At 38.5% G+C, this 17981-nt stretch overlaps 1 protein-coding gene across 1 annotated transcript; it reads right to left on the reverse strand.

Moving 5' to 3' along the window:
- Positions 1-12567: 12567 nt before the first annotated feature.
- On the reverse strand, positions 12568-17737 carry Vang (Strabismus domain-containing protein Vang). Its single transcript, XM_085941804.1, has 5 exons — positions 17524-17737; positions 17210-17355; positions 14639-15592; positions 13017-13839; positions 12568-12764 (listed from the first exon to the last, which is right to left on the reverse strand). Exons 2-4 carry the CDS (start codon positions 17299-17301, stop codon positions 13251-13253), a joined length of 1635 nt encoding a protein of 544 aa, XP_085797930.1. The 5' UTR covers positions 17302-17355; positions 17524-17737; the 3' UTR covers positions 12568-12764; positions 13017-13250.
- Between the last annotated feature and the right edge of the window lie 244 nt (positions 17738-17981).

The raw sequence follows: 17981 nt of genomic DNA on the forward strand, positions 1-17981 counted from the left end.
AAATTACTAACAAACCACCTTGTACGAAAAAGCAAGGACATGGTTATTAATAATTCAAAAAAAAAAAAAAAAAAATGTTGGTTACTTGTAACAGGAAGATTGGTCACAAGAGAATGAGTCACTTGTAATCGGAACCCGGTAAAATCACTACGTAATAATAATATCTACGTACGTAAATAATAAATATTAAAATTTTAAAATAGGAAGTTAAAATATTATAAGGCTTAATAACGGCCACGAGTAGGTGCACGTTTGTATGAGAGATGTTAGTTATAATTGTAAAGTTTAATCTGATAAAACAATTCGTAATTTCTAGTTTATTAAATTAGAAAAATTAAAAGTCCAAATTAATAACGCGCGATATAGGATCGGGCATCGACATGACAGTGCAAATAACGATAGGTAATTGTAATGTAGCAACGTAATATAATCATGAAACAAATAAGTAATAAAAATAAGATGGACCGCGGGCAAAATCTGCTTGTATGGCTGCATACGTTATCGAAATTAATTAGATCGCGCTCGCGGCACACATGGCTCGCGCGCGAAGCTATGGGCCAGGTATAGACTCGCAGATGAAATCCGCTGGGCCGGCCGACTAGGGAATAATTATTTTTGAATAATTAAATTTAACTTCATTACGTTTCACATACGAAACGCTACCGATCGGTTGTAAGTATTGTGGCCTTGACAAGGGCCATTTCATAAGTTTTATCTTTGGTCGAGATCTTTGGTATCGGGGTTGGGCAGGTCAGGTCATCGGCGGCGACCCGGTCTTCGGCTGATACATCGCTCGGGGGGCAGCAGCAGGCAGGCTTTGTATAGACGTAATCGGGCTCCCGGCTGAAGGTCCGCCGCGAGGATGATGAGGAAGACGAAGTCTCATTCGCGGATCGTCAGTCCATATTGGCGAACACCTCGGAATAGCCAGTGTTCTAACATACAGCCGCCCTCGACGTCTTGGGGTCTCGTTGTCGTCGTTCCATCTCAAAGATTCGTCCGCTAGTGTGAGAGCCGCTTGCTTGCTTGGGATATTGGCATAACATATGGGACGCTGACTAGAACTAGCCATCCCCGTTATATCTAGTGTGAATCTGTGGTAGTGCCTTTTGGGTTTTTTATTAACCTCTTCTGAGTTTATTGGGCCTTGGTGGTTTCGCGACCGATCCGAGGCCCAATTTATGATCTGGGTTGGTGTGTCTCAGGGTATTTAAAAAAGCTTGGAGCATTCTTCTTCCGTCCGTCGATTCCGATCAACTTCCGCACCTACGCAGTTGGGTAGCTATCAACCATCTTCCGTCTTCTTGTCCAGTTCTGGGTTTCAGGAGGTGATTGGGGAAGTTGATTTTCGTTGTCTTCCGTGTTCGTCGTATCCTTCTGGTCGTCGTGGCTTCAGCTGTTGGCGTCATCGCCTCTAGGTAGGCTAGCTCTGTGGTTCCTCCATGGCTGCGCGCAGCACAAGAGTTCAGGGTCTCGGCGATTGGATGATTGATACAGTTCCTTCGAGTAGCAATTTATCTTTTTTGCTTTGCCCTTGGTCTTTGTGATTTGGTATTTATTATTTTTTAATACCTAGGGTGGGTGGGTTCTGAGACTTGTACTTAGGTCAAGTGACAGACTGACCACCATCTTTTGCTATTTATATTATACTCGAGGGAAGTTCGATCTCCGGGTGTCACAATGGGGTCCCGATTGCGGTCGCTGAAAAAGAGTGGATTGGTCTGTAAGGAAGTAAGGGATGTGGAAATCTAGGGGGGCATCAGTAAAAGTACCTTTCTAGGGCGGTCGAATTCTGTCTGTGCGTGGATGTCATACTTTTGTAAGTGTGATATTGTAGTGTTGGGATGGTTCAAGATGGAGCTGTAGAATTGCTTCGTGAGCTTTGAAGATGTGGGTTTGGAGGGTTTCCAAGTTAGGATCGCTGTGTTCCTAATGAACCAGGGAGCATTGGTGATAGCTCGTACCGATTTGTTCTGTGTGATTTGCAGTTTGTTTAGAAACTAAAGGCCTGCATATGCCCAGACGGGGCATGCGTAGGTGATGATCGGTCTGACTATGGCTGTGTATAATAGCAACTTGCTGCGATAGGCAAGCTTGCTCCTATGTCCTATCATCGGTCTTAGCATGGCTAATACTATATCGGCTTGGTGTTTCTTTTCGGTAATGTGTTCTGAAAATGTGAGTCTTTTGTCTAACGTAATACCAAGATATTTGTCCGGTGGACCAGGTGGACACCTGGTTGGCCGACCTTTGGACTATTTCTGTAGCTCTGTTTCTTCTTATTGATTTGGACAGGATGGGTGTATCGTCTGCATATTGCGCTGATATGCAAGAATCTGCTGATGTATCTATTGGTATTGGGATATCCTGAGTGTATAGGTTATACAGGGTCGGGGCAAGCACGGATCCTTGAGGGACTCCGGCGATTACTGGTTTGATTGAGGATTTTGCTCCGTACAGTTTGACTGCGAAGCGTCTATTGGTGAGAAAAGAATTCAGTATCCTGATTGTGGGCTGATCTTTTTCGGCCTCTGAGAGCTTAACTACGAGTCCTTCGACCCAAACTTTATCAAAAACTTTGGCAAAATCTAAGAACAAGCCAACAGTGTAAGTGTGGTGATTAAAACTGTCTGTAAAGTATTCAGTGACACGCAGCAACTGGTGATTAGTGGCGTGACCGGCCCTAAATCCATGTTGCTCGTCCGGAATGAGTTTTTTCTCAAAGATAGTGATTTGAAGTCTGGAGTTTATGATTCTTTCAAGAATTTTGCTCATCGTAGGGAGCAGACTTATCGGCCTGTGGTTCTCGGGTAAGGTATGGTCTTTACCTGGTTTTGGAAATAGGATGATGTCCGCTAATTTCCAGTCATCTGGAAAGTATTGTGACTCTTAAACAGGCATTCGTAATCCCTGTTAAGGCTAATATGCCTTTCTCTGGTAGTTTCTTTAAGGTGAGGTTACTCACCCCATCATTGCCTGGCGCTTTGAGATTTTTAAGTCGCTTAATTAAGTATTCAACCTCTTGAGTAGTGGTTGCAGCGCTCGAAATGGAAAAATTTACGAACCGGAGCGCTCGACAGTTTTCTGAAGATTTTTACATAGTAAAGTTATCAAAGTTTATGTGTTTTTTTTCTTCATAAAAATAAGTGTGTTAGATTTTCTATTATATGGCCTATCCAGCTCAGACGGTCAAATTATTTATTCCACGAGACGGAGCGATAATTTTTCCGATTTCACGAACAGGAACGGCGCTCCGGTGCGTTCCAGTCCATTTCGAGCCCTGAGTGGTTGGTAAAATCGATGTCGGTGGAGGATCTATCCTATCGTGTATTATTGCGCTGGCTCTATCGAAAATTGATTTTACGTGACATCTGATTGGTCTGTTTGTGTAATCTATTTCATTAGGTGTAAACTGACCTTGTAGGCTGTCCGCAAATACCTCGAATTTCTCCTCTGTGTGTATACTGTCTTAGTATGTCCTTTCAGGGGGTTTATAGGGCACTTTGGCTTTCTTAGGGCCTTAGAGACCTTCCAGAATGTGTCGCTACCCTTTGTTAATTTTATGAGTTTGGTGTTCCAGCTATCCTGGGCGTGTTCTGTGTTATGTTTCCTAATGCTATTCCTAAGTTTTTTATACTTGGCAACAGAGGGTTCATCTCCCTAGATTTGGGCGATCTTCCTGGCGCGGTTTTTCTCTGTGATTTATACTCTAGTGTCTTTAGGTAAGTCTAGTCTATGTAAATCAGCCGAGCTGATTGGTGTTGAGGCGTCAAGTCCCTCACTGCGGCGTCTATTTTAATTGTGGATGTAAGATCTGATGCTAGGGTGTGGTGTTCCTCCAAGTGTAATCCGAAGTCTTCCCAAGATACTTTATATCTTGAGCTGTCCGGTGGCGTGACTAGCGGGTCTAATGGGTCCCCGAGGAACGTTAGTACCGGTTTATGGTCTGAATTTAATTCATCTACCGTACGAATAATGGGAAAGAAGTTGATATTACGGAGAATGGCGAAGTCTATGATGCTTGGCGTCCCTTTAACGGGGAACATAGTTGGTGAAAGGGGTGCTGCTATAACTGATTGAGTGTCCTGAGTGAACTTTAATAATAACTCTCCACGGGGTGTCGATTTGTAGTTATTCCAAGCAGGGTGCTTGGCGTTGAAATCGCCCGCTATTATTGTGGGAGTATTGTTAATGGTGTCCAGAAGATTATCGTATTCTAACCTGGTGGGAGCCTGGTTTGGTGAGATGTAAATAGCTGTAAATTTAACTAAGCCATAATTCTTAGTGGTTATTAATATCGAGGTTGACCCTATGGCCTGACGAGTGGCGCGCGCGGGTGGCTGCAAGTGTATTGAACAGTGCTCGATATTTGATTTTACAAGTCACCTTTAGTTGGTCTGTCGTTCCTGTGGATAGTGTAGTTTGGTATGTTAAATCGATGGGATGGTTTGAGCCACGTTTCATTGATAATCAGTATATCAATGTCGTGCTCCTCAAGGAAGTGTCGGATTTCATGTTTATCTGTGAGGAGTGAAGCTCGTGCGTTCCAGAACGCAGTCTGAAGTGACGTTGGTTTGATTCTAACGGCCATGAAGGGTTTGAGGGAAAGTCGCAAGGGAGCCGGCTCGACACAGCTCTTTATAAATGAACACTGATGTTCAGATAGCCATACGTTGCGTCATCTCGAACAGGTCGACCAATACCCGCTGTAGCTGACCTGCTCAACGTTCGGCCGGAGAAAGTAAGGGTAGAGGGTGAGCCGAGCTGAAGAGCAAGTGGATGCGGGGGTGGCGATTCCCAGAAATGCCACATATGCAGAACACGTGTGAAGCTATCGCGCTACGATGATGCGAAATTCGGAGGTCGAAACCAAAATAATTTACAAATATTAGAATACGCAATATTAAAAATAAAACACAGAATTGTTATTTAATGAATTGACGTTACGTAAACGATGTAATGAGCTAGGCATACATGAAATTTGTGAGCGACTTATAAGACGAATGAAAAGAACCTAATTTTAATTAATACAATAACAACAATTATTAATGAATAAGGACTACGCTCGAATGCTATTTCAAAAAATGTAAAACTGATAAACCAGGTGAGATTAATGTATGACACAACGTTAAGAGAATTGAGCGCTCGGTAGCGCTTGCGATTCATTACGTAATAATTGTAAATATAGAAATCTTGTGTAATAGGTAGGTATAACGTCAATTAGATATAAAGATAAAGCCACCATCAAAGTACACAGGCCGTGAATAACGGTGTACGTACAGGATAAATGTACGCGATACAATGTGTTGTGTCGTGTCAGTACATTACGAGGGTGGGTCAATAATTCCTTAGAAAAAAGCATTAAAACAGTTTTTATTTCTGTATTTTTTTTTTATTTCTCAACATAATCTCCTTGGAGCTCAATACACTTGGTTAGACGTTTCTCAATATTTTTTAAACCGTCAGAAAAATAAATTTTCGGAAGGTCCTCAAAATAAGCATTTGTCCGATCGATGACTTCTTCATTTGAAAAAAAACGTTGTCCACTTAGCCATTTTTTTAAGTTTGGGAAAAGGAAAAAGTCACTGGGGGGCTAAATCTGGCGAATACGGTGGGTGGTCGACCAATTCGAACTTCAATTCTTCAATTTTAGCCATTGATCGTAAACATGTGTGAACACGGGCATTGTCCTGATGAAAGAGGATTTTTTTCCTGTTTAAATGAGGCCGTTTTTCTTCAATTTTGTTTTTTAGCTGGTCCAATAAAGATGCATAATAATCCCCTGTTATTTTTTTTCCTTTTTCCAAATAGTCAACGAAAATAATTTCACGTGCATCCCAAAATACAGTAGCCATAACCTTACCAGCTGATTTTACGGTTTTCGCCTTCTTTGGACATGGTTTGCCTTCGCAATCCACTGCTTTGACTGTTCTTTCGTCTCGGGAGTATAGTGGTGTATCCATGTTTCATCTACAGTCACAAAGCGACGAAAAAATTCATCCGGATTGTGTTGCATGAGCGACAACAGGGCTTTAGAGGCCACCACCCTATTGCGTTTATTGTCGACTGTGAGCAAACGCGGCACCCATCTTGCAGAAATATTTTTCATGCCCAATTTGTCATGTAAAATAGAAATGACGCTACCTTTTGAGATCCCTGTAACCTCAATTATCTCACTCAACTTTAATCTTCTGTCACTTAATACCATATCGTGGATTTTATTGATCATTTCTGGTGTAGTCACCTCTACAGGACGTCCTGAGCGTGGTTCATCCTTTGTTGATGTACGACCACGTTTAAATTCATTTAACCAGTTATAAATAGTTGCAAGTGAAGGAGCAGATATGCCGTGAACTAAATCCAACTCATTTTTTATTTCCTTTGCTGTTAACCCTTTTATATTAAAATGTTTAATAACAGCTCTAACCTCAATTTTCTCCATTTTCCACAAGCAATTTTTTTTTTTAAATGTACGAGAAACACACAACAACCCGACCAATCTGATTGAAACTTCGCAGCATACTGAATCGGTAGTGCCGCTGCATGAAAACAAACCGCTTACAGTACTAGTCGCGCCACCTGTCGGCTTTTCTAAGGACTTATTGACCCACCCTCGTATATATAATAGTTGTTACACTTGGCGTGTAACGAACGCCGATCAATCGAACCGGACGTAATACTACGCGTGCTTAATTAATATTGAATTACGATACCTAGCTGTACTGTCATGAAAAGATGAACGACCCCTATCAACATAAAAACCGCGCTGTTTCATGCAGACCAGTATAATTAATAAAGCCGCAGATTTCAGCGCGCCCATTTACATATCCTCATATGAAAGTTGATCGACGTCGCCCGTCGCTCGTGAATTTGAATTGATTCCGGCCAAGCCCTGATTGGACGGACGTAAGGGCTGAATTGGGCCAATGGGGTGGAAAAAGACGGTGACGGAACTAGTTCTCGGGAAGGTCAAAGGGGGATAGATAGAACCTTGGCCAGTGCAGCGGCGCCATATACAGGGATGGATTTTGATACCGATTTAGAGACGCCACTCTCAGAAATCGATGACGCAATTAAACGAGTACGTAGAGTACTTGCCGCGATCCGCGGGGTTCAAAAAAAACTAACATGTTTAGGCGGGCCGCGCCCGCTACTGCTATCGTACACACTTAACGACGCTCGAACCAGTGGTCCACAATCTTTACCTGTTTTGGCTGGCGCCTTACCGGACACCGAATCAGAAAATAATCTCGTATTGACTTTAACATCAACGAATAAAATACAGTGCGGGGCCGGACTCTTAAATTCAAATCTTAAAAACAATTTTTTCTTTTTTAAATATTTTTTTTTTTTTTAATTTACTTTTTGAGTGCGACCTCTCCGCTACTGACTACCTGGTAGTACATCTACTTAGGTAGAACGCGATTTCATTACGGACAATAATTGAAAGTAATAATAAAAATAATAGAAAACAATTATTGTTTTCTATTTTCAACAGACTTTGAACAAATGTGCCATCACAGTTGAAGTGACTCCGTGAGTTCGGAACATTTCGTCGTCAGTAATTTAGTGACAAACTTTAATGTGAAATCTCACTAGTTTAATACTCCTGACTTTTGCATCGAGTCGGGTGACCAGACTTTCGACAGAAATTAATTATTTTTGATTTCATTTATAATTATTTCAATTTAATTTTTCTACCACCATATTATAACGTGTGACCAATACTCTTGAACTATACAGGACCTTACTAATAGTGACCCTGCTCATAGATATCTGTGTCTTTAACATTGTTTACCTGAACTTCAAGTGTATGCTGTTAATTGTGAACTTTTGGTGATTTATGATTAATAAATGGAACTTTTGTGTCTTCAACGAGTGTTTCAATATCGATCAACTATCATCATCATCATCAACCACAACTGCCTCTGACTTCACTGTACTGTCGAGTAACCCCACTGACATGCTCTACCAAACCCAGCTTCCTTTGATGACCCTCAAAGTTAACATCTACTGAGCTAGTCCCGAGGGTGGAAGTTGGTCGCGTACGACAACATCTGTTACACGCCTAGACCACCAGCGCACCAACATCAGTGCTGAATACCATCGGGTCTACCAGAGTCCTGTGTGTGGTGATTGTTTGGCGTCAACCACGCTGTACATTCCCCATACCCAGAGACGAAGGAAGTGTCAATATTATATAAAAAGAAGATATAGGGACAGGTAGAGTTGTTGGAGGAAGCCAGTAAACACCCTGATCTGTCACACGGCTGGTAATAATGACCAAGAATTGACAGTGTTACCATCTTCAGTTATTCTAAAATTAGATAAAGTTGAATGCACTTGTAGTTAAGAGATGACACTACTGATCATTCAGGCAACTGTACAACCATGAGCTCTGTCCCTGCCAAGTCAGTCACATTGAAACAAGCATCGAATGTGGCGGGTGTCGGCGGAGGAGTTAAAATGTAAAACATGAGTCATATATTACTCATGTATTAAAAGCCTTTTGAAAATTAGGAGTATGTAGATAAATAAAACAAGGTAATCGTTTTCAGGTATGTTTTATTTTTATAAATACGCAATATAAAAAAGCTACCATCTAACTGCCTTAAGTTAGAATATAAACTTTGGAATACGTTCTTTCTAAATAAATATATTATTCATTAGAGCTAAACCTTCGTCGTGGTTAATAATTAATTATTATTAAGTCGATACGAACATCTTTGAATTGATTTGAGACTCGTCAATTGTGCAGTGTCGTATTTAGTTTATTTTTGAGGCACTGAACTAGCATATGCGTAAACAGCACATCGAATATAAAATACAGGCACACTTCAAGATAAAAAATGCTATATGCAATTATTCAAAACAATAACAGGCTATCCATGACGTAAGTGTTACATACAAAAGCTATCATACTGTAAGTGTCAGTAATATTCATTTAAAAGTAAGATGAGTCGTAAGTGCTGTCTTCTCTCTCCCCCATTCCAACTCTTTCGTGCCTTATTGCTGGGCTTTCGGTGAAGTCACTTTATTTAACTAAGTAGGCAACCACACCTTACTTTTATTTATACAAAATGTTGCCAGTTATTGATGTCAAAGATTGTATTGTCTTCATTGAAAATACACAAATCACTATATTTTGTTTTGTAAAGACTGATAATTACAAATTAACCATTGCTAAAATGGAAAGATATTTATTTATTACTCTTGATTAATGATAAAGGAATATGCAAAAAAAATATATTAGGCATTTATTTATATGAGCAAATTTGCAACATTTGTAAATACATGTTTTTTCAAGTGAGTTTTTCATTTCGAGAATGAATATTTACTTTAGTATTTAAATCTCAATGGGACCAAATTAAATAATTTGGAAAACTACTTTTGATAGTTAGCTATTAATTTCATCACAGATCTAATAACAGATAAGATTATGAGAATAATTTCTTATTCTCAGAATTTCATTAGCTGTTACACAGACACATAATATCATCTATCACACTTTTCACAGTTGCCATATCTCGTGTAATAATTACCACAATTATTAGGAAAATGACATTCGAATCCGCTATTAAATTTTTGTGTACAAATTTATTAAAAAAAAGCTCTATTTAACTTGTTGACCGTGGAGCATTTAATTACCGCATTTAAATAACATGCTAATTATATTGAATGGTCAATTAATTAGTGTACAATAGGTTTGCTGTCCGCATGGAAAGGATTAAAGCTGGCTACAAACACAATTATACACAACGGCCATAGTCGAAGTGCCAGTTTACACTTGAATTATCCCATCAAAGAAAAAACCAAGTAAGCATGCACGAGTAAGGCATATAACACTTAGTCAATTCACACACACTCACATGTGGTTGTTCAGTTAAATTGCCGTTATGTTTGTATGTTAGCTGGCTTTAAATTAAACAGTTGGCATATTGCAATAAAAAAACGAATGCATTGAAACACTAAATAAACAGTCATGGATAGTTTCATTTTGAATAAATGTATAAAACAACTTCACAAAAGCCACTTAAGTTTTTTACATATTATTAATATTGCAATTCAAATAATCAATAACTACTTAATGAATAGTGATTATTTTTATTCTAAATTACGCTCCTACATTTATTTTATTTCACATTAGTGAGACAATATATCCAGATGTCAAATTACAATTTTATTCACAATCTGGACACTATGCCATTTATTTATACAAATTAATTTACTTTTAGGTATACTTAAAACTAGAATAGTATTTAACGTAGCACTGAGTATGTTCTTTCTACAGCTGTTTTTATCGTGTATGAATATTTTGTAAAAAATATTTTATCACTACGTGGGATTACTTTAACTTAATATTATAAAAAAGCGTCCACGATTCTATCATTTTTTAAAACAAATGATAATTATTATATTATGGTGATGTAAAAGGTAAACCATTATCTTATTATATTTAAGAACATTTACTTTACATTGATATGCACCAAATTAATTTAAAATTAGCCTATATGAAATCTTTGTAAAATATGTATCGAACATTCACACTAAATTTTAAAATTATTTCCAATAGTAGGTACAAACATTCGTTTAATATAAAATTATCGTAAAAGAAAATAATAAATAAATTATTATAAAGCTGCCCGAAGAGACAAATTAAAAAAAAAATGGAATGGTAAAACAATAAAAATCTTTCCATTATATGGAAAATAATAATATAAGAATTATAAAAAAATAAATGCATTGATGACAAAAATGTGTATATAGAGTATAAACGGCTAAAATACTGATAACATAATATGTACATTATATAAAATTGTAAAATATTTTATAAACGATTAAAAAACGTAGAGAATCAAAATTCCTTAAGTACATAATCCAGAGTACGGACCCAATGGCCATCAACCATTTCTTGTAAGAGAACACTATATGCTCCGCCTTGGAGCAGAAACCAGTATTTTAATAACTATTCGAATAAAAAATTAATTTTCATTTGTGTGATACAAAAATACTGAATGAAAATAAATTGATAATTTTATTAAAATTTGGACATTTCGAAGAACAAAACAAAAAAATAAAAATCACTTCCTAATCGCACAACCTTTAAACTGAGAATGAGTATTATTAATTTCGTATATTACGTAAAAATATTTAGGTCACTGGATTTAGGGTTCAACATTTGTAAATTGAAAGTAAGTAACTACTTGGTTAATCAACGGCAAAGGCAAGTTGCAATAATTGGCAAGCTTAATAACCACCAAACTATGTACAGTCCTACAAACTTATCTGAAGAACGGTCAAAATGGAACTACAAACTACCATAATATACGGACGCCATATTATTCGAATGCCAGATTCTGTCCAGTTGCGAGTCTTGATTGGGTAATTTTTGAGTGTGACTCCCCCATCCATTCTTGCCATAAGTTTGTGGCACTGTAAGTTAATTTTTTTAAAAAACAAAGTCCTTCTATTTTACCTACATATTAAATTCAAATCATTCGGTACATTTGAGTAAAGTTAATTCTAATTGTTCTAACAAAAAATAGAAACAATGTAGTTAACAGAGTTCACAAATAATTGTGCTTTTGTTTATAGTTCATCAAAAATATTTACAAATCCCTAGTAACTAACCTAAATTAAATAGTACAACATTTAGATTCACACATTAGTTATTTTATGATATGAAAAATACAGATTTCTAAGTCAGTTACATACTGAACGCCAATTAGTACAAACGATTTTAAATAGACTAATAGTTCGGGTAAAAATAATACATACATATTCAACTTTTCTTCTAGCAAATAATGAATTTAAATCATACAGCAAAACATTGATTATGCGGTCATTTTTTATATTCGATGAATAGTTTACCTATAGAAAGATGAAAGGATGAAAATGAATACGTTACTTATAGGCATGAATTACACCGACTTGGATTTGATAAAAAAAATCACAACGCCTATTATTAAAAACAACGGAAATTATAATATTGAGTATATTTCATATTTCAGTCTTCTCTAAATGCATTTTAGATACATGGATTTAATAACGTTTTAAAAAACAATTCCAAAAGTTAAAAAACACGGCTATTTCTGTAACACTATTGATAACACCGATAAACCTTTTGGAATTCAAAATGGCAGTGCGTTACAAACGGGCTATACATTGTTATTAATTATTTACTGTGGGTTATTTATTGAAGGGCAAGACAAAAAGTTGCAGCAAATTGTTGACATGGCGATTTGGTTATGCCAGATGTGCACATCATCCAACTTCCAAACCGACCTAGTATCCGCATCAACTTGCAGTAGAGAATGCTTAGTAGGGAATTGTCTCTATGTTTTGTAATAATGATTCGACAGTACCAGGTCGATTAAACATTATGAACAGATTGTCTTGTAAGGTTCAACGCGGGCTGAATTTTACTTAGATCAATATATGGCGGTTCTCAACAGTGTTATCCTATTTTTATACTATAGTCCAGTGTTTCCCAAGCTTACAATATGCTAGTACACCTTGTTTTCATGTCAAATGTAATTTTTTCAATATTCATTGTTGATTTTCTTTCATATGAAAATTATGGTCTTTTTGACTACTTTTCTATACACATATATAGGACTTTACTACGCGTACAAGTACGCATACTAAAAGTATAGTATGAGAACTATACAGTTCAAAAAACAATACTAATGCTAAAGTCAATATACGTAATATAGTATATCTACTAATACTCATATGACAATTACCATAAGTGCCCATACGCACTTGCGGCAGGCCGCCTATCGTTTTTTGTATGCCGGCTAACCGCAGCGGCCTGCCGCATATCGCACTTTGCATACAAAAAACGATAGGCGGCCTGCCGCAAGTGCGTATGGGCACTAATTATAGCAAGTACTTGGAATGCAATTATTGTTATAATTATAGTATGGTTGGCATGAAGTCAAATTTTTGCAAAAATAAAAGTTCAACTGCATAACCAAACTACGTTCACACTTTTTGCATACCATCACGAGTACGCATACCATGGGAAACACCGCTATAGTCTGTTAAGTACAATGCAATGATATCATTTATCGAACAAGTATTGTATCAAACAAAACTGTATTATTGTGCGGATGAGCGTCGAATACCATATTTTATTAATTTTCAGTCTGATAATTGCAAATTTTGAGCCCGGATTCACAACAGTCGCCGCAATTTGACTTTATCCATCAGACGAGGCGGTGGGGGGGAGCGGGCGGAACCGCGGGTCAGACGGATGTCTCCGAATTGAGCCGCAGTACGAACCTTTCCGTAGCCGGGTCCGGCAGCTCCTCGGAAATGGTCAGCTGAGGCAGACGACGCACGCAGCAAAGTAAGCACACGTCGCCTTGACGCAACTGGAATATGTGACCATCGCGTAAGGGAGAGGTAGGGGCCGCGGCGCTTTCCAACGCCCATGACTGTGGACCTCTGCCTTGCGGTAAAGCCACAGTGCGGCCCAAAAACGGTTCCAGGAAGGCTCTTGGGGATAAATCTCTAGCGAGGCATCTGGCCAAGTGGCCAAGAATGGAATCGACGGAATGTCTCGGCTGCTGTCTGGTGACTCGGAGATACTTCTGTAAGGCTCTGGCCAGAGATGGGAATACAGCCTGAGCCGCTTCGTGCGATTCTAAAGGTCTTGCGCCGTTGTTGGCATCACCGCAGTTTCTGACCCGTTTTACATGTGCGAAGGCTTCCTCGGCGGCTGTCAAAAGTCGCGCCCGTCTCTTCCTGACACGCCTTTCATATTCGTGCTCCTCGTAGAATCGTTCATTATGTGCTGAGTCCCGGCGGCGGGCCGAAGCTGTCAGAACAGCCCTGTTGAACAAAGAATAATGTAATTAAGATAATTAAGAGAGAAAATTTAGTATTTCAATTAGCGCGGTAACTAAATGAACCAGCAATAGTTGAGTGGTAACATATCCGCTTTGTAAGTCGTGTCTTGGATTCAAATCCTGGGTCTAATGAATTCACATGTTGTTTTTCAATGTGTTTAGATCCAGAGCATGGACCTAATAGGTTGAGCGAGCGGCTAATATTCTTTTCTCGTAAAAAATCATCTGTTACGATACCTTTTGTGAAACGGCCAAGATCAACATCGTTTTGTAAAGCCAATGACAAAAATAGCTAACTATGTCATACATTCTAGAACCATCATTTCTTGGCTGCAATGGTAAAGACTTCAGGGTCGGGAGCGGTTCAATATACCTGAAAGTGTAGGGGTATCTGTGGAACTGCAGATTGCCGGTAAAATGTCTGCAGCCATAGTATAATGATAAAGCTATAGTAACTAGTTTGAAAAATCATAATCAATATAATATGTTTCCCTCCATACAGACTTGATGACCAATCAAAGTTGACAGCACGGCAACATATGAGCGATCGTTGGTGACTGGAGTCAACCATGTGAAACACTCTCAGCGTAGGTACTTGATGGAAATTCAATTAAAATTTTAATTGATAGTGTGAAGTTTTGTACTAAGTATTTCACAGAAGTCTAATTATCAACGTATGGTAAATATAAAACAGATCAAGATTAATTAAAGTTTCTTAGTGTTTCTACACGGAAGAAGATAAGACGCTGTTTGAAAGTTTAGAAGGGATTTGATTTACTCACCTCGACTGCCCTGACTGCATGGAATTTCCATTAGCGCCGTCCACATCGTAGAACTTGAAACTGGACTGCGCCTTTCGCTGCGATTTCGAAAGAGGGATCTTCTCCAAGTATGGATTGTAAACAGGAAACTCGGAATAATAACGAGCCAACAGGGCAGCGGCCGCCCCCTGCACGCTCAAGTGTCCCAAGCTGAAAGACCGACTCGCGCCATCTGGAGATCTTGTCACTTTGATGCAGTACACTGGTCTCAGAGGTCGGACTTCACCAACTAAAGCCGCAGCAACCAACACACATAATAAAGTGTCGGCTAACGCTCCTGCGGCGCTGACGTGAGAACGGTATTCCCCTCCGTATTCTTCTCCTTCAGCTGCCGCCAGGTAAAACAACCAATGTGTGAAAGTGCACAATGCTAACAGCGCCAATAAGGCTAGACGGGCGAAAGGGGCTCGAGGAAGTCTAGCAGAAGGCGGCCTAAGAAGTAAGGCCCAACCGCCGGCGCCCAGAGCTGCCAATCGACATGCTAATCCAGCTAAAGCTCCGCGACATTCCGCCCCGCACGCCGCTAAAGCCTCCCGTTCTCGAATGCCCAATATTGACGTATCTGACGAGCCCAATACGCCAAATTTCGGCAGTAAAACCATTACAATCGGACTGATGAAAGCGACAAAACAAAGCAATAGCGTTATTGCCGTGGTAAAATGTCTTCGGCAGAAGTACGTGACTCCCTCTCCTTCGTCGGGCGGCCAGACACTGACATCTTCAAGGGATTGCGAGTTATCGGAGGTGTTGCCGGTGACGGCGGTCGTATTCTCTCCCCAGTTGTCGTCCTGGGGAAGGATTTGGACCTCGATGACCTCCTGACCATCGCGGCCTGTCTCCGGGTTTATGTTTACACTTGTTTGGAATGGCGCCATTGCATCGTCTGAATCTTTGTTCCGAGAAGATTTGCTACTTCTGAAAAATAAAAAAACTCTCGTAAGAATTTAAATTTTAAAATATCAGGGTTTTCCAAAAGGAATTCTTTAAATTGCTATGCTTTATTGTGACTGTACTCATGACAATAAAAAAACAAAAACTTATGATTGACTGTGTCAAAATAATGCAGCATTCAGAATAATATAGATTTTTTTTGACCATTCATGGCATCGAATGCCATTTATTCTTCGCAGTAGTTAGCGGAATAGAATACACTCCATAGAGCTTGGACCACACTAGAGTAAGCTGTAAGTATGAACTTTTAGAATTAGGGCACTTGAAGACATTTCTGGAATGTTTTTAGCGTGGTAGAATTGGAAGCCAGTGTAGCCGCAGAAAATTAATAGCTTGTAATTTAGCACCCACGTTGGCCAGATGTGTAAAAATGCATATTGTTTTTTTTCAAATTATATTTGATCTTGTGCAAGAACCCGAACTATTCCCCATAAAAAAAACTATATTATGCCCCGATATGGATCGACATGGTAATAATTTTTCGACCATGTCCGATCCTAATAGGATCATATGGGCCTCCAGAGAGTGGAGGTTTGTAATAACAGATTTTGTTTTTTTACGAGAAATGGATGTCAGCCACTTGCTCAATCTAGTAGGTCCATACTCTGGCTCATACACAAATTGAAAAACAATATGTGTACTTGCCAGACCCAGGATTTGAATCTGGGACCCACGACACCAAAGGCCAACACTTAAGCCGCGCGGCCATCGTGGGTAATAATAATTTACTTAGCTAATTTAGTAAGTACATAGAAACGTGGTAGCATTGTTTATTTCTGATAGCTTCGGTAATATATGTTATGAAATATGCAATTTTGTGATTGGTGAACCAAATATTCTAAATAATTACATTTTGGTATTTTTTGCTGCCTTTCTATGTACATAATGGAATTGATCATTTAAGTGAATCTAAAATTGTGTTAAAATGTTTACAGTTTTTATAAGTAGTAGGGATGTATAATGTTTGCTACAAATGAATCCCCAACGTGAAATGATTAGCAAATTTAAACATTAGTTCACGACCCCTTTTTTTTACTTCACTTTCACACTTGGCTAGACTGCAGCGACTTGCCTGCGCGGTATAGACTTTTACACCGCTTTTCGCTTTGCACTAGCTTCCATTTTCTCGTCCATACACATGGGCTTCCCGATACAAACCGATTTGCGCAGGAAAGCTTGTTGTAAAGCATGAGCGTCTAGCCCATATATATATATACATTTGTTAGTAAAGGTTCTTCAATGGCTTTGATACACACAAATTAGGCTTTTTTTCACAAAATCTTAGTGAAAAAGTATTAAGTACACCTGTGGGAAGTAAAATTTCGTTTTAACGCAATTATAGCATTGAGTATTAAGATGGAAAGAACTGTCAAGAGTTTAATAATATTACCCCCGATTAGTAATGGTCTACACGACACTTGCATAAAAAAGAATAATCGTTGATCTGTGGGAAACTATTTTATAAACAACTAACGTTAATTAAGTAAAAGCAAGGAAATTCTTGTGCAAAGTTGTCATGAAACGTCAATGTTTTTACCCGTTTTCTATGAAGGTATTGTTTACAATGTTAATCAAGTTTACCTGGTACTCCTGTGTGAATGCTGCCTATCTCTATGCCCCCGGGACCTTCTAGAGCGAGCGCTTAGCTCCGATCGAACAGATTCAGTCTCCATTATAGGGCTCCGTGAGCCTCCAAATATTATCCATTAGCATGATTCAGAGGCTGCCTAGAAATCAATAACATCACTATTAAAAACTAAATGACGTTTAATAGATCCACAAATTCACTGTGAACCTAACTTGTTTTCACTTAATTTAAAACACACATCAATTAATTGCACAGACATTTTAATAAACAAGACTAAAAAATATACGGATACCGGTTTGACACATACTCGGAATAGATAAGGGATTGGCTTTCTGCATACTTCTATTGATGCACTACGTGAAGTTTTAAATGAAATTTTGGTTTGTTTAGCAAGCGCATTGGTGGAATATATCAATATTGTAAGATGCGTCTCTCGAAATAATTACAGTAATTAATGGCCAACGAAAACGTAAACGACTACGAAATTTAATGGCACGCAGCGTTTTTTACCGTTTCGTTACAAACTTCAGATGAAAATAATATTACATTTTGGAGTTGTGGCAACACAACACTGATTAATAAGAAATCATTAAATACTCCATTGTAACAGCAAAATTATTCGTATTTTTAACGTATTCTAGCATAGAAAAAAATATTATTATTCTAATTTTGTTTAAAGTGAGCTTATTTTCCAAAATAAATTTAGTTCAGTGAATTAGAATTTTTTATTAGGATTTTATAATCTATACGAGTAGCAACATTTTA

Source organism: Rhyacophila brunnea, unplaced genomic scaffold (assembly GCF_057557595.1).
Source record: "Rhyacophila brunnea isolate RB1 unplaced genomic scaffold, BYU_Rbru_1.0 scaffold_14, whole genome shotgun sequence".
NCBI lineage: Eukaryota > Metazoa > Arthropoda > Insecta > Trichoptera > Rhyacophilidae > Rhyacophila > Rhyacophila brunnea.

Bases quoted from the DNA above. Each gene is read 5' to 3' on its own strand.
- Vang (XM_085941804.1), bottom strand. From the start codon at position 17,301: ATGGAGACTGAATCTGTTCGATCGGAGCTAAGCGCTCGCTCTAGAAGG. The intron at 15,593-17,209 runs GTAAACTTGATT...TTTATTTTTCAG, and splicing joins CATTCACACAGGAGTACCAG to AAGTAGCAAATCTTCTCGGA. The intron at 13,840-14,638 runs GTGAGTAAATCA...TTTGTTCAACAG, and splicing joins ATGCAGTCAGGGCAGTCGAG to GGCTGTTCTGACAGCTTCGG.